We start from the raw sequence: 25,553 nt of genomic DNA, 5'->3' as shown, positions 1-25,553 counted from the left end.
ACCATCTCAGTTTATGAAAGGATGATGAAAACACAGTGCTCAGGGCTTTTATGAAAAGGATGATGAAAACACAATGCTCAGGGTTGTTCTTCTTCCAGGTCTCAGGGGGGGGAGAGAAGCAGAAAATGGGCATAAAGCATATTTATACATAACATGGAGATATCTAACATTTCAGTTCGACTTGAATGACTCTTGGTTGTCCAGAGAAGTGCAGAGAGAGCGAGCGTGGCTGTCCCTCTGAGGAGGAAAACAATCGGGGCGTTCCTGATCCGGCCTGGGCCGAATTCCACCTCAGGAGGTCCATTACATCAACACCAGCTCTCCGTTTAGGAACCCGACTCCGCTGTCATGAGGTTAAGTGCCAAGTAACAAAGAAATAAACACAAATAATGGCTCTGCTGCAACGACGAGCACGACTCCCGCATACTGTGAATGGTTCGATGAGTGTCAAGAGCTGACGGTCGGAGGGATGGAAAACAGAGGTAATTGTGCATCGCTGCTGTTAAAATAACGTCAATACTGTATACGGTTGTAACTTTATGTACAGGTAGATATGAGGTGTTTCGGAAAAGAAAAAAAAAAAAGAAAAAAACGCTAATACCCGCTGCGTGAAGCCAGAAGGGATTTCTGAGTGTGGAGGTGTAAAATGGTGTGCTGAAATTCACAGGAAATGAGAAGTAGAGAGGCTGGAGAAGGGACGGGGGGAAAAAAAAAGGAGCTTGAAAGGCCGGGTGAATCCACGATATTTCCCCAAAGACGAGGCCGTGCGCTCGCTTTCCAGCCGGCCCAGTTTGCCGTGATCACCTGTAAGGTTGCAACAAAGGCTGCTGGTAGCCTTTTAGAGCATCATGGATGTAGCCTACAGCTGACGCCTGGCTAATTCACTGTGTGCAGAAGGACCGCACAGATTGTACTTAACAAGCTCTCCCGACTCTCGTCCAATCAATTAACATTAAGCGAAGGGCTGATTGGTGAACTAATAGGCCATGTCCTCCGCGGCGCTGCACAGTGCTAATAGAGTAAGACATGGTTTCGGATGTGTTGGATTTGGGCAGAGACCTGAGGTTTTTGAGCTCTTGCAGTCTTGTTAACCCACATCGGAGTTCTACTCCAGAAAGCTCACAGCTAGTGCAAGACCTGACGTGTTCATTAGAGTCCCGGCAGGAGCAACACCCCCCACTGATAGTGAAGTCCAGTCCTGAAAGAGAGAGAGAGAGAGAGAGAGAGAGAGAGAGAGGGCTCGGGTCCGAGGCTCTCCCAGTCCACGATTGTCCCGATCACAACGCTGAGTGTCCAAATATGACATCATTTTTCCTTGTCAAGGTGCAGGAAAAAAGCAAGGATGAAAACGATGGCTCAATACGTTTCTTTTGTCTTCTGTCCGACCTTATTTTAAGTCCACGGTTGTCACTCGTGTTGCCGTGTGATTTTCATCTATACATATATGTATATTCCTTATTTATATATATTTTTTTACAAGATATTAAACAGACCCATAGGCATGATGAATTCATTGTTTGGAAACACATCAAAAGGGAGGAGGGGTAGAGGGAGGGACGGGAGGAAGGGAGAGGTTCTCCATCCAAAGTTGTCACATCATCTGTCCCTTAGCTGGAGACGGGAGTTTTTTATTTTATTTATTTTTTTTTTTTTTTTTAAAGGACTCTGCTCCTGATCCAGGGCTGGTGGGAGATGTTTGGGGGAGAAGTGGGAGGGCGAGGAGGGCTCTGCTATTATGTCATTTGATGGGGGGCTTCTAGCATCTCCATGAGGAAGGTGTCGATGGGCGTGTCGCCGATGAGCTTGAAGAAGAACAAGTGCTCCAGACACTTGAGGCCGATGGAGCGCAGCGCTGGTAACCGCAGCAACAGTTTGGCAAATCTGTCACAACACAAGACCAAAATTAGACACGAGAGCACAAGACTAATATACATCTGACAAGAAGGGGGGAGGGAGATATGTGGGAGAGAGATGTGTGGAGATGATCCTGATGCAAAACAACAGCCACTGATATGGCACGTACGTACAGTGCCTTCAATGTAATGTGCAGCAGCCTCATGCTAAAGCTACTTGTATGAACAAAGGGATTCTCAAATGGCAGGTAAACATTTTCTCTTAGCAAGCAACGGAATTCAAGAAAGGATTGATTTGTGCAGTTGGGAGAGTCCCCCCCCCGCCCCCCGGAGCACTCATACAAGCAAACCTCACACATTTGAAAAAAAAAAGCAACAACTTTGTTTTCGTTGCTCATTAATACAATGTGCAATGTGTTAAACCGTGAAGACGAGTGTGGAACCATTTTTTGTATGAAGAGAGAGCAAATGAGGGAGAGTGTGGGGATTTGTACGTGTCATGTCTGTGTTTGTTTTCCTACCTGCCAGGCTGGTCGGGGTACTTCTGTTTGCAGTAGGCCTCTAAAGACGCGTACACTTTTTCTCTCAGAGCTTCTACCTCACCGGGATTGGACAGACCTTTAGAGTCTGTGGAGACACACACAAATAATATATATATATATATATATATATATATATAAAAACATACAGTATAGAAAATAACAACAACAGCAACCCTACTGCTATTATTTCTATACAATTAGACAGGAACTGCGTTTCATGTGCATGTATACACTCTTTTTGTTCTTAACATTCTTACAGTTTGTCACTTTTTTTTTTTACTTCATTGCTCATATTAAACATTGCGCATTTTCACAACACAACACACACACCCACACCCCCCCCCCACCCCCCCACACACACACACACACACACACACACACACACACACACACACACACACACACACACAAACACTCTCAAGGAGAGGTTAAGAGGGTCACCTTGTGGTTGAACTTCATTCAACACATATATTGACTACATAGAAGCAGGTTATGTTTGTCACTTTTCTAGAGACAACTCGAGTGAATCCCCTGCTCGGGGGCACGCTGCAGTAGTTTAGGACGGAGAGCAGAGTCTTACTAACTCCCGAGTTGAGTTTTAACCCTGCAGGCTCGTTGTGGACGCGTGTCACCTCATTCTGGGTTAGTCCAATTAGCACTGCGCTAATTTAAGCTCCACTGGAGGACTCCTCTTTGATTAACGACACAGGCGCGTCATTGATTAACATTTCTGATGAACAAAGCGCCGCACAAGTGATCAACAATGACTGAACATTTGTTGGTAATGGCTGGACTCGATCACACAGTGTGGGAAAGGAAGGACTGTTATTTTTAGCCTCGCTGTCCCCTCCTCTGCCGTCCCCTCCTCTGCCGCCCCCACCCTTTGCTTTCTCCGTCAGACCAGTCTTGTGAACCCCTAATTAAACAAGGAATCAGGCCGAGACGTGAAGGCCTGGATGTGGCCGGAACAAAATGTGGAAACACAAGAGGATCAGTGTGTGTCAGGGGTGAACAGATCCACAGTGGCCCCCAGAGGGACGGAGGGAGTCATTAAAAACCCGGGTCCCATTCATGGCGTTGGTTTAGTTTACTTTGGTGCCATGTGGATGAGGTTCAAATACAGAGCAGCACACTGATAGCAGGCGTGACACATGGCTTGGCCGGTCATTGGCCGTCATAAGCTTTCTTTGGCCAGATTTTCACAGGAGGATGTCATTATTATTTAATAAAGGATTTATTGGTTTGCCCCCTGCACATTCATCAATCAAATATGGGCTGTATCAGCATTTATTTCGGGCTCTCTACCTCAGTGCTATGCAGAGGTCAGAAGCACATCCGTCTTCATTTCTCAAGAGAAGTCAAGTTCAAAGACAACCCCGGCAAGTCAAAAGCCAGTTCCCAATTCTCCAGTTACATTAACGAGGTTCAAGCTGAGGCAAAAAAGTCAAAAACTTAAAGTGATACTCCACCCTAAATGTCGACGTACAAACTGTATATAGTTTCCTCACTCCAGAAATCTGCTCGTTTCCAAAAGATCCTGATGGTGACACGTTTCATTTGCTCTGCAGCGTAATCCCCCTTCTCCCTCGGCATGCTCAGTACATTCAAACATACAGTATGGCTGAACTAGAGATGTTCCGATACAGATACTAAAATGCTGGTATTGGTATCGGGAAGTACTGGAGTTTATGCACCTATCCGATACCACGTCATAAAGCCCTGAAGCAAATCTACATTAAAGTAGTTCATTTAAGTTCTTTTTCCGTTATAACTGACTGTCAAACTGTAGAATAAAAGAAAGTTCTGTGGCATTCATTGTTCATGTTTCATAAAGAGTTTAACCTGAGCCAGACTGACAACAAAGATAGAAATCATATCACATCCATACAGGGATAGTAGTATACAGTTGTTAAAACATAATAAAATATATGACACACTGGTATCGGATCAGTACTCCGTATCGGCCGATACGCAAGTTCAGGTATCAGAATCGGTATCGGGAAGAAAAAAATGGTATCGGGCCATCTCTAGGCTGAACACACTGCCTCTGTGCCCCGCTATCAAAGCTAGAAAGCTCTACTTCAAGTAGTGCATTTATAAACATTTGGGTGAAAATATGAAATGTCAAGAGACAGTGGAGAAGTAGATTATGCTTTGGGGGTGGATTTGAGAAGAATGTTTTGAGACTTTTCGTCCCACTGTGAAAAGTTGTTGTCGTTGGAATCAGTGTAACCGGATTCCGGCTGCGTCAATAAAGAAACTACAAACTCTTTACAGCCGTCTGCCAAGCAAACTGCAGGAGAGATTTTGATACTTAAATATAGATTTAACGGTGGAGTATTACTAAGCTTAATGAGTCCTATTCTATTTAAGCAATATTAATATCAGTTGAATGCTGTTTTTTTTCTTGGTTATAGCTAGAAAAAGTAGTAGGCCTACAACATATAAAGATCTTTAAACTTTAATAGAAGTCCCACTGCACTGTAAAACACCGATGTTCAACAAACATGTCTACAGTGGTGTGGATGCTTATTATGTGGTTTGGGAACCCTTTAAGCTGTTGTTTCAAACAACCGCCCCCCCCCACAACAGCTTCCACACATGTACCTGCTGTATTCTGACTGTTTTGGTTCCAAGTGAAATTGAAACTAGAATAAACAGAGCTCATTTAAAATCACACATCTCTCAAACACCTCATTTACAGCTTCTTTGAAGTGCCACCGCAAATGCAAGCTTACATATAGTGATATTTACCTGGGTTGAAAAGGACTATAGCTCGAAGGCACCCCAGTTCTGTCTTATCCATCTGCATGTCCCTCATCTTTGACACCAGTTCTGTGAGCACTCTGCACAAAAGAGACAAAGAAAATGAATAAAGTCAGAGATGCGGCTCATTCAAAGTCAGGCAACGTTTTTAAGCCTTCTCGGCTACGGGTATATATGTGTTACATCAGACAACCGAGTGCCAGGGAAGTTAAGATCACGGGAAACCATTTGAGTCTAATTGGTACATTTTTGTAAATGACAAACTATGCTTTGTGTGAATTATCCAGACTGGGACATTAAAAATATATATATTTAACTACTATCCAGCTCAAATCTATTTAAAAACACCACCACACACACACACACACACACACACACAGCCCACATAGGCACCGTTAGATCAGTGGAAAAGTTTACAACGCTGCAAAGTAATTATATTTAGTACGTGGTTTTCATAAAAAGGAAAGCCACAGAGTAAACACAAGCTGTAATCTAACACCCGCGCCCCCACTGTCTGTGTGTGACATCACTGGTGGGAGTGTCGGTGCGTGGAGTAGCTCGAACTCCTCACCCCTCTTTGACTCGGTCACACCCTCTCCTCGTCGCTCTTTATTTTCCTTCTCACTCAGTTTCTCCCCCCCCTCCCCCCTCCCTCTCCGGATAGTAAAGTCAATTGTGGCTCTTAGCTCATTCTAATTCAATTTGTTCCGAGGAGGAACAACAGGGCTAGAAAAAAAGAAAGAAAAAAAATTGGAAATAGAAAAGACTCAAGTGTTTAAGTTAATCAGTGTCTTCATTTGTATGGTGAAGAGAGAGAGAGAGAGAGAGGAGTAGATAAAGAAACATTATCGGCCCTGCGCATCTTAATGCTTGCCACGGTTAATGCCAGAGATGAAATATGTCCTGTGGCTGTGAACGCAGATGATTGAGCACAGAGGCTCAGTGATCAGAGGGGCGGAGGCACAAGAAAAGAGAACAAGAAGAAAAAGAAGGAGAGGCAGTTATTCCAAAGATAGACTTCTGTTATTATGGGTCTGATGGCACCTGTAACTGATCTCTGATTCGTCAGGATTTACGCCAAGGACCCCTTAACTGAAAGAGAGATGAAGCAGGGACCCCCTACTACATATTGTATCAAATTAAGTTGCATATAAAACTGGGCCTACAATAACGTGTAGGGCAACCTAAAGCCTTTTTTGCATAGAATACTAAGCTATTAAAATAGCATAATAATTGTTGGCGTGATTTTATAAATCATGTTTTAATGTTAAAATGTGGCACAGTGAATCCTTAGGATTAACTGGATCTGTGAATGGACACCTTAGTGACTATCTTCTTTCTTATAGGCCAGTAAGCCTATCATCAGTGGGGATTTATATTTGCTAATAATATGTTAGATTCATGTTAAGACTTTTTAAATAAAAAAAAAAAAAAAAACTTTCAAAAAATAACAATTATTTGGAGGCCCCCCTGCATTGACTCTGAGGACCCCCTAGGGGTCCCAGACCCCTTATATATATATATATATATATATATATATATAGTCTCTTCTACAACGTTCGTCAGTTGAGCTGAAGGTGTGACGCTGCTGAAGTGACAGCGCAGACTCCTGGGAGATCTCAGGCTGTCAGACAGCTGGAATGTCAACAACAGTCACCATGGTGCTTCCTGCGCACGCCCCATTCCACGGTGAGTGACTTGTGCATGGATTTTTGGGGTTTTTGACATTTTTCTGAGCAGTTCAGTGTTTGTGTGAGACCCCTGATACCTACTGGTGTACATATTTAGTAAACTGGAGTCGATCAATAGTTCCTGTGCTGCTTTGCCTTTCACGACTTACAGTCTCGATGTAATATTTCAGTGGAAACCAAAATGTCATATGCTGCAAAAACACAAAATCACTTTCTAGTAAAACACACTTCTTGTTTGAAGAACAAAGATACTAAGTATGCCTAAAATGTTACCATTTAGAAAGTGGTAACATTTTAGGCAGGTGGTGTACAGCTTTATAGTAGTCACCAAGTCATTTATTAATGCTTTATAGATTAGTAATAAGGCATTATCAAGGTCAACTTTTAAGCGACCTAAAAAGACAAAGCAAATCATGCTGGAGTAGTATAAACACTGGTCAAATTAATTTTTCAAAACCATGCAAAAGTTGTCATTATTAATAGCTTATTACTGACGGATAAAGCATTTATGAATGATTTGTTAGCATTAGCAAAACTTTTACTTATAACTTATTAAGTATGCCTAAATGTTACCACTTTCTGAGAAGACTGTCACTAAGGGGTACATACATTTACAATAGTTAATCATTTATTAATGCTTAACAGACCAGTAATAAACCATTATTAAAGTATGTTATAACCCAAAATAAGTTATGTTGCCCGCCAAACATTTCTTTCATAATCTGGTTCCTCATGTTGTCCCTAGTAATGGCTCATTATTAACCTGTAAAACATTTATAAATTATTTATTAACCACTAACACAGCAATGAGTTGCAATTTACAAACCACCTATGAAACATATTAGCTGTAGGTTACGCACAGATTAGTTTAAAGACAAGAAAGTTTAGCTATATGATAATAATGACCTGTCAAAGATGGCTCCCACTCCAGCACTATGGGCGCTGTTGCGGTGGACGTGCAGCCCGGTCGCCAACAGGATCCCGTCTTTAATCGTTATCGAACGGTGCGAAAATGATGCAATGAGAAGTTCATTCCAACCTGTGGCAGAGATGGGGAGGAGGATCGAGGGTAAGTATGAGGGAAGAAAAAAAAAAAAAACACAGGCAAATCCCAGTACAAAAGTTCACACAGCATTCAAGCAAAATGAAACTGACAACAGAGGGGGAATTCCAATGAATCAATTAGGCTGCGCGGTAAAAGCGTGCAGCTTTCTCAAGCACAGGCATCAGGTTATTACGAAGACATTTGAATCATCCTTTCTGAAGAGACAAGCGTGTAAAAGGGATGAACTGCGCCTGCCATCACAATAAATACAACAGGCTTGATGTGCCAAAGCAGGGGCTTGACACAGAGAGCACTGAAAGACACAAGACGCTGCCTTTTGAGTGACAGGGCTCCTTTAACTGTTCTGCCTGGCAACACTCGCCTCTTTTCCCCAGAGTTGAGTTGGGTATGAGAGGAGCCGCGATGCTTTTATCCGTGATACAGCAGAACTAAAGCGGTTATTTATAGAAAACCTGAGAGCCGAGCTCTCCAGAATAATGTCTCTCTCTGCTTTGCTGACGTCTCTCCATCATTATATGAAATGATGGGAGGACTTTTTTTTCAGGGTATGGGATGGGTGTGTAATAGCATTTTTTTCCCCCTCAAGGTGGATTTAGAATATAATGGCGTGAAATTCGAGCGACAGGCAGGCAACAAGGGCAGTGTGCTGAAAACCCCCCAAAATACCTTTGTGCATGTGATGTTAGTGATTGTAAGAGAAGTGACAGATGATTCACTCTGTGTTTTACGTGGATGCTCCTGTGATCCTGAGCGGTTAGCTTGCTTTCCCACATACAGCAGATACACAGAATGAGCTGTTCTGACCTTGGTGAGTCGAACTCTCGTCTCAGTCACATAACCAAGACAGTTATTCATGGTTATGGCCAGATTAGTGTATTCACGTTCTGTTTGGCTAAGATTATTCTACCTAGATACAGATAAAGAGCTAGCACTAGCATCTGTAATTCAGTGTGTTTTCTCAAAGAGGGTTTCTTTCAACGGCTAAGTCTAAGTTTTTTTTGTCTATATTCTAAAATCAGTGGGTATCTACTGTTGTTCAGGATCATACTAATTAAGCACTTCTTTTTAACCAAGATAAAACAATGGTTATTTAGCTAGCACTCAACAGCAACATAGCCTGCCCTATGGTTCTGGTTAGCTGTTAGCACGCAGTCAAAGTCTAATGGAAGCTGTAGCTGTTGAATGCTAACAAAAAGCTGCTGTTTTACCTTTGTTTAAAGACAAGGTGATCATAATTTACTATTTAGAACAGTAATATATACTCATTTATTCTCTTTTCAGCACTGTGCTTGATGGACATTTCCTATACGTTCAAATAACAATGGCTAGATTCAAGTAGTCCCCCCTCCCTCCCAACAACGATGTCATCATCCATCGTGATGTTTCACTGAGGACATTGTCATATGCCATTTGCCATTGACATTGCCCAACCCTACTGGAGGGGCCATTATGGAATAAAATCATAATCGTCATTCATTAGCCATGTTTCCATTCAACTGTCAAGCAAATTTTAAGCAAACTTTTGAAATGTCCCAAAAAAACGTGAAGGAAGTAGGAGGTTGCTAACCGGAAACAAGTCACCTAACCTGGCCATCTAACCTATCTACGAGAGAAAAATAGAGAGAGGTCTTCAGGATTTTGGTTTAGCCGGGCAAGTTTTAAATGTTCTTTCATGTCAGCCATGTTGTCTGGAGACAAAGACACATATTGAGAATATCCAGGAAGACGCCGAAAGCGGAAACAGCTTATTTTATAAACAGTTATGTAAGTTAAATGTGGTGAGACCTCTAGCTCACCCAGTAGAGTGTGTCCTTTGCAGCGGCCCGGGTTCGGATCCGACCTGCGGCCATTTGCTACGTGTCATCCCCTTTCTCTCTTCCCCCCTTTCCTGTCTATCCACTGTCACTATCTAATAAAGGGAAAAGCCCCCCCACCCCAAATTTTCTTATTTGGCCAAAGGCGTTTCCATATCCTATTTAGTGCACCAACTCTTTTTTGACAAAGGCAAAACACACCTCAAGGGACTGTAACATTTTTTTTGCACAATCAAGGAAGATTGATAGAATTTGCCGATTCCATCCAGCTTTTCTGATACTTCAAAATGCACATACAAGTATGTGAATGGAAACACAGCTAGTGTCAATGTTTGGTTGGCTTTTTTATGACTGTGTTTTAGCCTTTTTTGACAGACCTGCTCGTAGAAGGATGACCTGGTCGTCCAGCGGCAGCTCAGAGAAGTGGGGGATCCTCTTGGCCCACTCCACCAAAGTAAAGAGCTGTTTGTCAGCCGCCTGACAGATATTTGTCACTGGGTCATTGGGCTGCAGGGAAACAGAGACAAACAGACAAATCTCGAAGTTAGAAATCCAGGTTATGCATAAAATGAAAAGGTGTAATATTTTTGTCTTAGTCTGTGTGTCTCTTTTTGGCTGGTGTCAGGTTGAGCCACCTACCAAGACACACATCCAAGGTTACATGAGTACTATGCTATGAATAATATTCTCTCAAGAGGAGCAAGTGGGAAGACAAAATAAACAGTGATTCTGTCCCAGCTCGTGGAGGAAATACCTGCAGAGAGCGGCCGGTGAAAAGAACACTTTCACCAAGCAGGCATGTTCTTTGGGGACCTTTTAGCCAATGCACAAATCAACCTTTGGACAGCTAGTGGATCTCAAGAGGCCCCTCCTGACACTTCACAACATAACAATCACTTAGGAGCTCAACGGGACTTTGTTATCAAGTTTAGCAGACCTACAGAAAACTCAGCAAATGATTGTGTATAATGATTATACATATTCACTCACAGTAAAACATATAACAAAGTCTGTAACTCCAGCTCACATGCCTGAAACAAATGTCCACTATCATTATCGATCAAAAGCTAATATAAGTTCATACCCTTTTTCCAAGTTTTGTATTATGTTTTTCAAAAGATGAATTGTTGTCATTTAAGGTCAACATTTCTCAGTGGAAAATATTTAAAAAAAAAAAAAAAAAACAGTCAGTTCTTGGTAGTGGACTGGACTGACTAATGGACGTCACTGCACATTGCCCATTTAGTGCCCTAAATAGGAACACTGCCTAGTTCCTCCGTGAAATAAGAGGTGAACCAAGGAGAAAGCTTCAATCCTTCATTGATTTCATTACATTAGATGTATGAAGCCTTGAGGAGAGCTGAGTGTTAAAGCTGGAAGAAAAGCTAAAGAAAGATGTCACATGGACATCTATTATTTTAAAAGCATAGTGCATATGCATTTAAAAAGCCTCTCTTCACTTTGAGTGCTAAATAGGGTTAAATGCAATCTTAACGGTGAACGCATACCGTTGCTGTTAAAGCATGCTCATATGTCTTCAATTACAGAACAATCCACTTCTTTAGACAAACATTTATACTTGGTTAAAAGAATTTCAGCTCCCCTGCAATCAAGTCAACTCACATTTACCATTGAACAAGGCTGCAGACAGGCTTTTAGAACATACATCACGGTCTAAAAGCTGAGTTAGCTAGTGTTTCTTTTATTATTCTTGTCCTAAAAAAAAACTAAAGTTTGAAGAAAGAGTCTACAAAATACTAGTATCAGCCTGAAGAAACTGGCTATTGTGAGACATAAACTGCAGTTCAGGTGGTCAGAATCTCCACATTTCAAAAAATAAAGTGTCTACTGAACATGAGGAGTTTTCTGATAATTTCTGTGTGCGACTGGACTGCTTGCCTTTACCTGTCCCAATACATTAGATTGGGAGACATTATTCTTTGACCAGCAGAAAGTTTATGAGCAGTGGTGGAATACTAATGCTACACACATACAGTATGACTAACTCACTAAAAAATGTCAATCCATATGGACAGGGGTGGGGGGAATCCCAAACAATACTGTCAATCTCTGACGAGAATTTACCATCATCCCAGGAGCACATACCCTTGATATATGCATGTGTAAACAAAGACTTTATGCACATGCTTTTGTGCATAATTTTAAATCAAGTAAACATCCTTAAAGTATCCCTGTGTGAACTCACACTCCGACAAAAACAGTCGGCAACTTCTCCCAAACTTCCTTCTACCAAATCCCACAGATCGATGCTAAAAGCTCGGAGGATCCCGACATCAACTGCAGCTCTCGAGAGAAGATTAGTTTGAGATAAAGGAGAAAACATCCCTCCACTCGCACTGTAACACGCAGGCCAAAGACTGTCCCTCCACGTTGCCTCCCTACGGTGTGAAACTCACACTCACTGCAGAGTATCACACGTATGAAACTTAAACCAGACACAAAGCCTACACTGTTTTTGAAAACTGAAAGTCGTCTTTAGGGGGAGAAAGAAAACAGGCATCTTATGAATATTTCAGCATCTGATCTCCGTGGGAGACCTGGACGACGCAGCTCAGCGACAGCCTTCATGAGCTGCGCTTCCCCTAAAAAAAAAACAACACATAAACAGACAATTCATTCCAAAGAGCAACCCCAGCCAAAACAAAGAAAAACAAATAGAGGCTTCAGTGTGCGACACGGTCCAACCACTCTTCCTCATTCCTCATAAGAATACAAGTCCCAGGGTTCTCGTTGAACATGGCATGCCTCATGAATGTTGTATGGCTATCTTAGCCATGTTTACACTGACCTGGTTTCTTTGCCCCTGTCTGTGGAGATGACAAGGGAGAGGAGCTTACACTTCCCTGCAACAATCCTCCGGCATCACATTACTGTACTTACTGTTCAAGTCACAGAACAGCATTTAGGATGTTATCGGGCCCGCCGTGACCTGTGATGGAATAACATTAACCTCCATGTATGTCAGTACAAAAGGTCCACCTGGGGATATCTCACAGCTCAACGGTTACAGCTACATCCGATTCTTCTACTGTGAAGACCACACCTGAAAACAGGACGCAAATAAGCTTGGACAAAAACGGAAACTTGAGAGAGAAAGCAGCAATAGAAGACATTTGAAATTACTTGATTTTAGTCCCTTTGGCAGATTTTTAAAAGGCTGCTACAAAAAAAAAAAAAAAAAAGACACTGTCTTCATTCCCAGAAAATCAAAGAGTTTATAGCCACACGTGCTTCCCCGCCATGGACGATCATCCCAGCAACTTAGAGAATTGCCAGGCTTGCATACCGTCCTATGAAATTTTCATCACTTGGAGAAGGGGAGACGAAAGATTTGCCTTTGAATTTTTCATTATTCAGCTTGATCCAGACTATACTAGCGTGACAAAAGAGAGAAACTTTGGTACTCACAAAGATGAGTATGAAAATGAATTACTCAAGTGTCCCACTTTTTGTCGATTGAAAAAAAAAAAAAAAGAAGAAGCTGTCCTCATATGCTGGAGCGGGGATGAATCATCAGCTAATTATCATCTAAATAACAGCAACGCTTGCTGCCTTAAGCTCGGGAAAAGATGAGAAACTAAACCTTTATATACGTCAACACACAGACGGTAGGACAGCCATCCAGAAGAGATGCAAAGACAGGAAGAAAGAAGAGAGAAAACCATTGAATAGAGGTAAATAAACACCCCCAGGTTTAGTGAACGATAGCATCTTCTCCTCTCCCCCTTCTCCTTATGAGAAGTCCTCTCCCTGACTGACTGAAGGCACATTACTAACGCCTGTTTAACTCCTGTTCTAGGTCACCATGAGATAAACACACTTTATTCAGGTTGGCCAGACCCTGGCTATTAGACAGCGGCGGTGGCCCATTCATGGTGTACACTCATGGCCCGGGCCCTGTGATTAATTATAGCATGGGGCAGTGGCTCTCAATGGAGACCTCACAGTAGTGTGGGGAGAGGCGGGGGAGGGGGCAGGGGGCTGGGACTCAGAGAGAAGGGAAGGACAGCCTCAATGCTGATACTCTGCCAACATCCTGGGCTCAAGTTTGGTCAAAGGGAATGTTTTCTTGCTTACTCCTTGTTGTAGCTAGTAGGGCTGCACATATATCTTTTTATCGTCATTATGATATCAACTGGCGCAATAAACACAATGCGAAAAGGTGCGACATATGGCAAAAGACACTATATCAGTAGAAAACTGCACTTTAAAATGTAACTGTCACGCTTTTTTTTGTGTCTTTTATATGATTTCAATGTTCAATTCGTTCAATAATAGAATGTTGGTAATGATTTCCTTTCATTTGTTTTAAATTCAACAGGCAATTTGTTGTATTGTAGAAGAATACTGGAAGCACCAGAAATGCAGAACTGAGTACACTTTAATATTTGTTAATTTATCCCAAGTAATATCACTATCGCAATATTCAACAACGTTATCGCATATTCTCCTCATATCGTGCAGCCCTAGTATCTAGCAATGTTTTACTCAGTTCATTCATTTGTTTCCCCCTAGTTTTCGCCATTTGGTTTGTCTGATCCTCTATGAACTGCTGCCCTTGTTACTGCTGCTGACGGACTGCGGATAGCTGCAGATAAACAGCCATGTGCTCCATGACACATGGCATCGCCACCCACTTGTTTCCACCTGCCAGCGATCAACATCAGCGGGAGGCCATTACCAACCGAGAGTTGCTAGTGCAGCGACAAGGACAACAAGCCTCCCTGGCTTACCAACATGGCCAGCAATGGAGGTGAACAGAGGCCTGTTTTTGGTGCTCAAAGCACTCAAAAATGACATTTGAAAAACTCAAACCTTTCAGCTCTAGGGCTGTCCTCGACTAAAGAAATTCTTAGTCAACTAACACTTATATGATTTTGTCGATTAATCGATTAGTTGATGTAATCGACAGAGCTGTGCTCTTTGAGAGGTGGTTAAGACTAGAAAAGCACAATATAAATGTAGTTAATTAACCATCTGTAAAACTGACTTTCTCCACAATTAATCCTGCAAAAGTACCACTTTAAATCTTGTGTTTACCAGAAATGTGCCCATAAGTTTCTTGGAAATGAGTAATTAAGCATGAATAAGCATAAAAAATGACTTAACTAAAGAAATCTTAGTCGACTAAGACCAAAACGACCGATTAGTCGACTAATCGACTAAAAGGTGGCAGCCCTATTCAGCTCTATTGTATTGGGTTGGCAGCCAAAGTTTCAAAAGCAAATATCTCCAAACCCAAACTATCTGCACTGCTAGATACTGGGTCTTTGGGTGTAAACTGACCCTTTAAATATATAAAACAAAAGTCTTGGCAGCAATAATAGGTATAAAAGCATGCCGCATAACTTGAACAACATTCAAAGAGACATTCAGGAACCTTGGGAAATGATGCATCAAGACCTAATTACGGCAGGGTTGATATGGCTGAAATCAATATTACAAAATAATAGTGATAGTTTCTTATCATATAGTCAAGGATTTGGCAAATATGTGCAAAATTGAATATCAAATTTCATCTTCAAACTGATCCAATCCAAACTACTGTTCTATATTAAACTAGAACAAATGTTTCATACTTTCTGTGTAAAACAAACAAATTGTGTTTTACAACTTGCACGGAGAGTCAGGAATTTGGCCAATTTTGTGGGTTGATATCATGATATGATCCCGATATGATTCACTTATTAATATGAAATTCTCAGCCCTGTACATGTGCATATCAGTGCTGTTTTTATCTCTTCTCTAGTCTTTTAGAAAACATCCTCTTCTTGGTGTCAGGCTGGCAGCAGGCATCCAGGGACCCAGCATGGCTGAGCCCAAACACACTCAGTGCATTAGTATGTCTGAGCTGCCAGCCGCTCCCCCGTGACGCCCCACTCCTTCTCCCTCTCTCTACTGTCAACGCTCATCTCCTACATTTTCATCTGGCCCCCCAAAATAGCTCCCATTTACTCACATAACAGCCTTCACATTTCTACCTTTACTTCATAGGACATTTCCCTACCCTAAAGCAGATAAATCCCAGAAGAAGCCCCCACCCTCCTCCCTCCCTCCTTCAGTCTCACTCTCCATCCCCTTGTTCCCCACTGCCGCCTTTGGTAGGCTGCTTCACAGCTCCACTTTCTCATGTTCCAGCAGAATTCCTGAGGAAGCTGAGGCTTTCTGGGATGCTTTCAGGAACAGTCTGCCTGTTGCATTATTCATCGCTCTTTAGTCTCCTCTGTGTCAAAGACAGCCCACAGTGCCCAGCTGATACTGAGGGGATAGAGGAAGAAAACTCACAGCTGAGCAAAAGAGCTGATGCAAGGGGAACAGGTAAACCAGCGCTCTAGACGACAAGCAGTCACCTCCTAGGGGACTAAACGACAGGAACTAAACTTCCTGACTGTCAGTCTTAGACTCCACAACACAAACAAACAACCAAACGCTTCATTAAAGTTAAACTTAATTACTGGAGAAAATAAAATGCTTTTCAAACGACAAGTCCCAATTCCAATCTGCATGGCAATTCTTATTAGATTATATTTACGCTGAAAAATGACTAAAGTACATATTTGCTAAGATGTCAGCATGCACATTTTAAAGTGTGCTGTTTTTCGACTCACCAGTTCAATGCAAAGATTTGATAAAAGAGATACATGCAGCTGGAATGAATTAAACAAAATGTGGACAATGCTGGGACAGCTCCAGGAAGATTTTGGAAAGCAGAAAATAAAGAATAAGCCATTAGCCATAAATCTGAAAAACATTTCCTTTTCTCTTATGTCAGTTTTACTGGCAGCATTAGACAGTTACAGTGTGATTGTCTTGTATCATTACGTATTAGTTCTAAATAATTGATTAAGTTCGTCCATACTAACTGCAAAAATACTACACATTAGTAGTATACTGTATATGGACACATTTTAAGACTACGTGCAGGTAATAAAACGTCATTGTATCTGTCCACATTAACTCAATGACGCATTTCAGAGGCTTTAAAGCGTAACTCTCGCCAATATGCAACCTAGGTTCTTTTTGTATATGTACCCGAGTCAAACTTTCATTTAAAAGCATATTTAGGACGGAATCGCCACTTTTAAGATTTACCGTATTTTCGTTTTTCGGTCAAATGGCCTTTTGAATGGGAGTGCTAGGTGCAATTTTATGCTAGCCTCAAAATAGCTATTTTTAAAACACTAAGAAGGCTCGACACAACATGAAACTTTGCTTGAAGTATCACCAGGGGCTCTACACCTTAAAAGCATTGACAACATTGTTTGTGTACCCAGAGTTTACTAAAAGGAAAGGTTTTGAGCAACTCACGTTAGCAGTTGTTGTTTACGCTATCCGCCATTTTCCCAGTCAAAAATAGGCGATCTCCAAATGTGAATGAACGGACTCCATAGGCGGAAATGTCATTCTTATATGAGGCTCCTTTTTCAACTACAAGGTCAATATTGTGTTTCACTAACGACAAAACAACGAATTATCCGTGCATTTATATGGAACTAAGCTTCCATATAAATGCACGGATACTAACTTTTGGAGCTATTTTTGACTGGCTCAATAGACGGCGACCGGAAGAACAACAGCTACAGTGAGTTGCTCAAAACCTTTTTTAGTAAACTCTGGGTACACAAACAATGTTAGGTAGCAATCCTAGGTTGCATTTTGGCGAGAGTTACGCTTTAACACAAGAAAACAGTGTAAAATTCCCACATCTTTGAGAAAACGGCAGAAAAGAGAAAGAAAGTCAACTATGTGCTGTACTGTAAACTATTTCACTTCATGTCTGTTGTTTTCACCTGTGACACCCTATAAAATGCTTTCTACCATGTCAATAATAATACACAATGAGGTGTTCTGATATATGAAAATAACAGACACGTGATGAATGTGAGTCCGTTATTTTCCCTATCAGGACACCGGAGAGTGTTTTATTGTGCATATACAATGGCCACTTATCCCTGCCATCAATGTTTTCACTTTATTTATAGTCAGGTTAGGTTATAGTGGGTGAGAATGGAGAATAGTAACCAGTATACCATAATAAATGTAGGAGTACATATGAGAAACAAATGCTGCCGACCAGCCCCTAGGTTAAATATAAATTAAATAACCCCTTGTGTGTATGTTTGTGTGTGTGCCTATGGGCATGAAAATGTACACAAAGTGATGACTTGTTACAGAATGACACAGTATGTGAGAGTTTGCAAAAGAATGTATCAAAATACCATCTTACCGAGTTAGATGGCACCCCAAGGTTGGTCTCTATGTACGTCTCGGTTTTGGGTTCCACCGCCTGCTCCGCCTCCAGAATCTTCTCCACGGGCATGTCCTCGTTGGCGCAGCTGGTGGACTCCACCTCGTTCTCATTCCTCTCCTTGGCTCGCTGGCGCTCCTCCTGAACGGCTGCATGTAACAAAACTGGTTCCGGTCACTACTGCTGTTTTTTGTTTTGTTTTTTTTACAATGTCAATGAATGTGTTCAAGAGCACATGTATGTTCAAAAAAGATTCAGGATTGTAAACTTGCATAGTTTTAATCACTAAGCAAGCTTCTCGTTAAGGGTTTTCTATGAAAATGACTTGAATACTGTTCAAGTCAAGTAGTTATACAATATTAAAGCTGCATTAAATCAATGGTTTTAATGTTGACAATGAATCAAATTACTATTGGAAATGTTAAAGCGGTCACTCGTAGTGACTCACAGAGAATTATGACCCAACTCTGAGGTTACGTTCAGGCTCTTTTAGCTAATTGTTTTGGCTTGGCAGCACATTTATCGATTCGCTCTTACCCTGGGGTGTAGTGCTATTTGTTTAAGTACCAAAGCGCACCAATGATGCGCACAGTTGTGGCTCGTTTCCAAGGTTATGTAACCACTGTTTCTACGGTGGCAAGTTTACATACTTTAGTCAACTATAAATATAAAATGAAAGGATGTTTTGCTGCCTTTTCGTTAACAGTTAGCTAGCTATAGACTTTTTTTTTTTTATTCACTGTACCACTACCGCCGGCAGCTACTGGCAACTTTTAAGGTGGAATGTTTGCTTGCATGTTACTCATGAATAAATCAAAACACCTTAAATGTCAATATGACAACTTTGACCATTTCATTTGTTTCTACGGTCTTTCTTGCATGACATATGCTTTAGTGATTATTGGATCTTCAAGCACTTCAAAAAATATGAATTTGTTTGCAAACTTTTAATATTCTATTTCCTCACTTGGAGAAAAAAAGTGGTGACGCGTCAGTCCAGCTACATCTCTGTTTTACCGCTTTTATCATCGTCACTGTTTCAAGCAGTAACAAGTTCTGATAGACCAACTGTGCGCTACCGACCCAGGAAAAAATGTCGAAAAAACGTTAGCGACTAGCTGGTGAAGAAAGTGGAAAATGGAGACGCTAAAGAACCACACACTTTTTTCAAGAGTTGGTGGAGACCAAACAGGCGCTAAAAGAAGATTGAATATTGGACTTTCAATCATCAGGATGTAAAGAATGCGTGTTTTCCACCATATTTTTAGCACTTCTGCCCCCTAGTGGCCAACCATTTATTAATGCAGCTTTAATTCTTTAACTTTTAATGCAAGATCAAACAGGTTCGGTGCCAATTCTGCAATGGACTGCAAAATCCAGATTGTTGGTCATTTTGTCTATTATTTGTGAAAATACAAAATTCTGCCAATCTGCCATGTGGTGAGGTTATTCCAACCTTTTTCTTTGTTTTGTCTGCAATCAGGTATTCTTGTTTCTTGTGTAACAATCTGCCTTACCTGAGTCTTGTTTGAGACACTGAACATGACTCATTTTCAGTTTGAGACATGCTCAAAACTGCACTGGGAACCACACTGGTAGATCTATTTTCTACTCTGAATAAAACTCAATGATGCGGTATGTGCCTGTATCTGAGATGAAATGATTTGATAAAGCAGATGTCTTTTTGTTTTGTTTTGCAATGCAGTTGTAGATGTGGATGGATGGTTGTAACAGTTTTTAAACGCTGAATATTCCTGTTGAATAAATACTTGAATTCTGAGAAAACAAATTGTGCATACTCTGGTGCACATCAGTAGAGAATTGAATACATTATTGACCCTTGTTTGTATTTATACACACACACACACACACACACACACACACACACACACTTGTACATGCAATATGTGTGTGCACGCTTGAGTGAGTGTTTGTTTGCCTGTGTCGAGTCTGCATGTGTAAGTGCCTGCTGCAGACATTGTGTCTCAGTAAGCCAGTGAATAGTGCATGACCCTGTATGTATTATGCCAGTAGACATATCCAAGAGAGTTCAATCATCAATAATTGCTTCGACAGAACGGATGGAGTATATTTACGACCTTAGACCTTGCACAACGCAGTAGTGAGGAAATGCTCAAGGACTTCTTGCAGCTTCCTTATCAAAGAGATGTGTTTTTTTAATGTAATGCTCAATGACAAACAGCCGGCTCCTTTTATAAACAAATCATTTATAGACGAATAAATAATGTACAGTCTGTCGTTCCTTCTTTAGGCCATGCGTGGTCGCCAGAACCGCTTAAATAAAAAAAAAAGCCTCTACACAAATCAATGAAGACTCCGTTGGTTCTGTCATTTGATTGGCTTGGCAAGGAGACACAGGAAGTGGTTTGTGTGCTGAGCAGACACCGAGACTCACTGTGGCCGAGGCAAGAGAAACCGCACCTCCACCCTCAAGCGAGAATGGAAAGATGTGTGTGTGTGTGTGTGTGTGTGTGTGTGTGTGTGTGTGTGTGTGTGTGTGTGTGTGTGTGTGTGTGTGTGTGTTTTGTCTTTTCAAAAGGTTATAATTTACTTAATTCAAGACACCACAGAAAAAAAGTGCTGTGGCTTTTTATGAGTTTATCCTCCACACATGGATAAATAAAAAGTTTTGGACATTGTGTGTTGAATGATAAAAGGCTTTTGGAAATTCAATGTCAGCATGCAAGCCGACATACACACCTGGAGAACTGTTCTGATACACACACACACGGTCTGCAGGATGATCTGTCTTGTTACGTTTCCCCTACTGTGGTTTCTATTCCAAGTCCTGAATCAGAGAGGCTGTGGTCTTGTTCGGGAGGGGGGAGGGGGAATAGGGGCCCCATTTTTAGAGGAACTGTTGTCTGGCAGTAGAGGTCAGCACAAGGGTAGAATACTTGTGTTGGAGTCAGGGAGAGGTGAGGAGGGCTGAAATCATGTTAGCTTTATCCCCCCCCTCTCCTCTCCTGACTGGGAGAGCATAAATTCATTTAATCCTGTTTTTCTGTGGATTCGCTTAGCCTTTTGGGCTACTGCTGCCTTGTTCTCCAACCACAGCCCTCGGGGTGCAGGGAGAGGCTTAGGCAGCACTGAGAGCGAGGCGAAAGGCGGTAAATGATAATATCCTTGAAAAGGAGTAAAGAGCCTAACAATGATATAAATACAAGCAAAAAGGAAGGGGAGGGGAGGCGAAGTAAAGGTCAAGACAAATTAGCCTCGGATAGAATAGCCTCCAAAATGCATTTAGCCAAAAAAAAATAAAAATAAAAATAAAACTCACCTTTAAACAGTGAAGATACATCCAACACACACGCACCGACACAACCTGCTACGCTCTACAGCTCCCCTGGCTCGCTCACTATAATCTATACACTCTATAGCTGTAACTGTGGTGACCATAAAGTTGAGAGGCAGTGATTGATTTGTTCAATGTGCGAAAGAGTGCTTAACAGCACTGCTGAGAGCACTAATATTTGTAACACCCTCATGGAGTGTTAAAATTCACACCTGACTGCGTGGTTTTCTCCCCCTCACACAAGCCATCTCTTCCTGGTCTTATCGGCTCTGGAATCTTTTCCTCCCAGGTGCTTAACTGTACTGCCCCACAATCACTGGGTGTCTTTTGCTGTGTGTCGCAGCCTTTCGCGATGTGTTTGGTATAAATATATTAAAAAAATAATAAAAATAAAAACATGATATATTGTGCAGCCCTAACTTCTACTATAATTTATTTAGGTTTGGAAGGGTTTTATGTTAAAATGTTAACTTTATGTTAGTACCCTACCTGTATTTACTCTTTATTTATCTGTTTGTTTGTTTGTTTGTTTTGTTTAATACTTGTAACCTTTATGTATATATTTTGTTAGTGTCAGCACTAGGAAAGTGTTTATTTAAAATGTGTCTGAATAATCCTATAATGGATGGGCCGTGTAAGCGGCCAGACAAGAAAATAAACCATTCATTCATTCAAAGGAGGCATTTGCCGAATCAATGTTTACAAGTCAGGGTCGAGCTCAAAGACTGGAAAATGATGAGTGGAGCATCAAATAATTACAACAGTTTTCTGCAATGCAGGTACTGAAGACCCAGTCCTATATTTATTGAGTGAATTTAAAGAAGATGCAATCATGCAATCCATTAACAGGGAATGTCTTTATATATACCTATTAGGGCTGTCAAAATATTTCGTTATAGTTCATTTCGATTAATTAATCTGAGAAAAAATAACGCGTTAAAAAAAATAACGCAGATTAATCCATTCCAGCCGTTCTAGCCACCATTCGACTGTAAAATGAAGGAGGGAGACGAGAATGTGCTGCCTGGATCATTAATTGGAACATTTACTTGTAAAAATCTTCTTCCTGCCAACCCTGGCTACCGAAATCTGGTGCCACTGATATGTCTGCACTTCTCTCTGATGCTCTGAAACAGACAGGCAACACAAACACCGCTGCACGTGACGCTAGTTAACACTATACTTGACAGCAGCTAACGTTAGCCTACCGCTAGCTAGTTAACACTACACTCGACAGCAGCTAACGTTAGCCTACCGCTAGCTAGTAGCTGGATTAAAAACGGTTAAAATGCTGACAGCTAACGCTAAACGGTGTAAAGTTTGACTGTGTTTTAGCCGTCGGTAAAACAACACAGACGGTGCGTTCAATGCAACTGGTAAACTACAGCCTCGTGGTGCATTTTAAGTTATTGTAAATGTCCTTTTCCCATCTGGTGGTTGTTTTTGTTGTTCAACAGCAATTTACTAGTGAAATAAGTTATTGTTATACATTATTATTAAATCATTTAATTTTGACCATATGGCCTTAGCAATAAACAAGCCGTTCTTTAATGTCACCAACTGTTGTTTAGTACCCTTTTTTTTCTTTTCTTTTTTTACTTTCTTAAAAAGTATCGGTTCAGGCACCGTTAATTATGTATGCAATTAATTTCGATTAATTAATTACAGAGTATGTAATTAATTAGATACATTTTTTTTATCGATTGACAGCCCTAATACCTATAAATAACCTCCTGTCTCCACCAATTAGGACTAAGCACCGGACCTGGAGCGACAGAGCCTTCTCCAAAGCTGCTGCCCCCCCCCCCTCCGGAACTCTCTCCCCAAACACGTGTGACTGCAACAATCTGTCCACATTCAAATCACTAATCAAAACCTTTCAGAACTGCTGTCAATGTGAGATTAATGTGTGTTCAATATTTTAAGTGTGTTGTTTTCTATGATCACTTCAACTTGTGAAAAGTGTCTTTAAGTACACTGAAAAGCTACTCAGTAAATAAAATGTATTATTATTATACATTGTGCCCTGTTTCCATAATGATACATGGCTCTGATCTTTACGAGGACATTTTTTTCCTTTTTTCTTTGCCTCTTTAGCACCTGCTCCAACCCATAACAAATTCATTGGCTGATCTTAATAGTTGTTTCAGTTTGTAGTTCTTTCGCTTTCTTTCCTGTTCTAACGGCTGTTTAAATGCACTTTTGAATATTATATTAAAAAGCGAGTGCATCACTGTTTATAACGCCATGACGTCTTCATTTCAGTCGGTTGGAGGTTCTAAATGTTGCGTTCGCTTCAGCACAAAACTCGGCCTATACAAGCACCGTTTATGATGCTCATAGCTCATTGAGGACTGTGGCTTTCGCAGTCTTTCAGTAAGCTTTTAACCAGGAAGCATTCACAGTTGAGGTGACAACAGTGTTCATTCAGTGACGTTGGTAATTCAGTAAAGTCACTTAAGTTTAAAGATTCTACAGTTGATGCTAGCTTAAGACCGCTCGCAAAAAGGTTCAGAAGGAAACCCTATCTACACATTTTCCATTCATTAAAGTCATTAAATGAATATTTCAGGGACATTTATTACAGCATGCTAACTTTGCTAAGCTACGACAAGCTAAATTAACTGTGCAGAACATGTTAGGTAATCCCATCGAAAAGTATTCACCAGCTGGCCTCCACTGGTGTTTTCGGACTAGCTAATGTAGTAACTTCACGTGTAAGTCTTTCATCCACACAATATGCTGTTTTGTTAATTTGTCTCTTTTTACCATAATTTCTTTACCTTTAAGTTGCAAAGGGAAGTTTAAAAGGAGTGTCACTGTGGAAGTTAAATATAGCAGGACTTGATATACGTGTGTGTGTGTGTGTGTGTGTGCGTGCGTACGTGTATGTGTGTGTGTATGTGTGTGTGTATGTGTGCATATATATATATATATATATATATATATATATATATATAGCTGAGACGGACTTCAGTATCACATTCATGGTAGTCAAACCTTGTAATCGTGTAAATGTCACAGTGGATGATTCTATAATCCCCAGTCTATACTGAGAGAGGACATGGTTTCTGTGTGGGAGAAGGAGTGATTTAAGTTTGCAGGAATGTTTGATTGCTGCACCTTTGAATAAATCCTTTAATGGCGAAATTAAGCCCTTCCTGTCCACATCGGGATGATATGTTATCTGGCTCTAAAAACGATCAATGATGCACTGAATAAGATCGCTAAACATGCTATGTTTGATGTCAGGAAGTTGTCCAAAGTATCATCAGTTAAAAAAAAAAAAAAAAAAGAAAAAAAAAAAATTCTGTTCTTGTTAATTGTATGGCTGCAGTTGCCAGAGTACGTGCTCTGATACACACAGGATTGTTATGTATATGCTAAAGATGCACGTTTTTGTATGAATGTCAGTAACCACATTTACATGGATACTAGATCTGATTTTGAAGTGAAAGTGTGATGAATGGTCTGTCCTTCACAACTACATGTTCTGTATATTATGTGGCCTCACCGTGCAACTGATTAAATCCCTGTAACCTTTTGAAAAGGGCAGGAGCAGTATGTGCATTCCATCAGTGGCCTCTAATTTGAGGAATGTGGTGCACGCTTTCACTACGCCGTGCAATTACAAGACATTATCTAATTTGACTACTTTGATTACAGTTTGTGCATTGAGTATCTTAAGCACAAAAAATCGTTGTGCTTGTTAAAACATGCCGGTTCACGATAACTAGGTAGGCTTTCCCACACAACTTCTAAGTTTATTCAAATAATTATGATCACAAGGGCATGAACGGTGACACCGTCACACAGAGCAAGCAGGCGTTCACACAGCTCCACTGTTATGTGTTTTATCTACATCAGTGAACTCCCCCGAGGACTGCCTGCTCTCCCAAACCCTCACTCCGTTTCAATATCTAGCAATTCCTGGGGCTGCAACAGCTGAATGCATTATTTCCCCCAAAAGTAGTGCTTGAAGCAGAACAATTTTAAATACAGTAGAGCCTATGGCTGCAATGCACGGCATGATGTCGCAGAGCAGAATTACAGCTGCAAGCGCTTCTGTAAAATTGCATAGAGGCAGGATGGGAAAGAAGCTGCTTTACTTAAAAGCATTTTCCACAAAAAATCAGTGTGTATGTGCAGGTTTTTTAAACGCGGGGAAACCCATTTAAAATAGGCGATAGATCCTTTCCCATCGACAGAAGACGACTTTGCCTTTCTGGGTTTTTT

At 41.0% G+C, this 25,553-nt stretch overlaps 1 protein-coding gene across 4 annotated transcripts in view; it reads right to left on the bottom strand.

Moving 5' to 3' along the window:
* Positions 1 to 1,470: 1,470 nt before the first annotated feature.
* Positions 1,471 to 25,553, bottom strand: part of rxraa (retinoid X receptor, alpha a) — a 117,799-nt gene continuing 93,716 nt past the window's right edge. For 2 of the 4 annotated variants that reach the window (XM_035991531.1, XM_035991530.1), the window contains exons 6-11: positions 17,981 to 18,165; positions 10,110 to 10,239; positions 7,759 to 7,891; positions 5,150 to 5,241; positions 2,375 to 2,480; positions 1,471 to 1,881 (exon numbers count right to left, since the gene is read on the bottom strand). In XM_035991531.1, the coding sequence (XP_035847424.1) occupies positions 1,734 to 1,881; positions 2,375 to 2,480; positions 5,150 to 5,241; positions 7,759 to 7,891; positions 10,110 to 10,239; positions 17,981 to 18,165 (794 nt within the window). In that variant the 3' untranslated portion in view covers positions 1,471 to 1,733. The remainder of the gene's footprint in view (positions 1,882 to 2,374; positions 2,481 to 5,149; positions 5,242 to 7,758; positions 7,892 to 10,109; positions 10,240 to 17,980; positions 18,166 to 25,553) is intronic. The other 2 variants (XM_035991533.1, XM_035991532.1) reach the window with 1 other exon arrangement.

Source organism: Sander lucioperca, chromosome 14 (genome assembly GCF_008315115.2).
Source record: "Sander lucioperca isolate FBNREF2018 chromosome 14, SLUC_FBN_1.2, whole genome shotgun sequence".
Taxonomy (NCBI): Eukaryota; Metazoa; Chordata; class Actinopteri; order Perciformes; family Percidae; genus Sander; species Sander lucioperca.
This window is presented reverse-complemented; position numbering and strand designations above follow the sequence as displayed.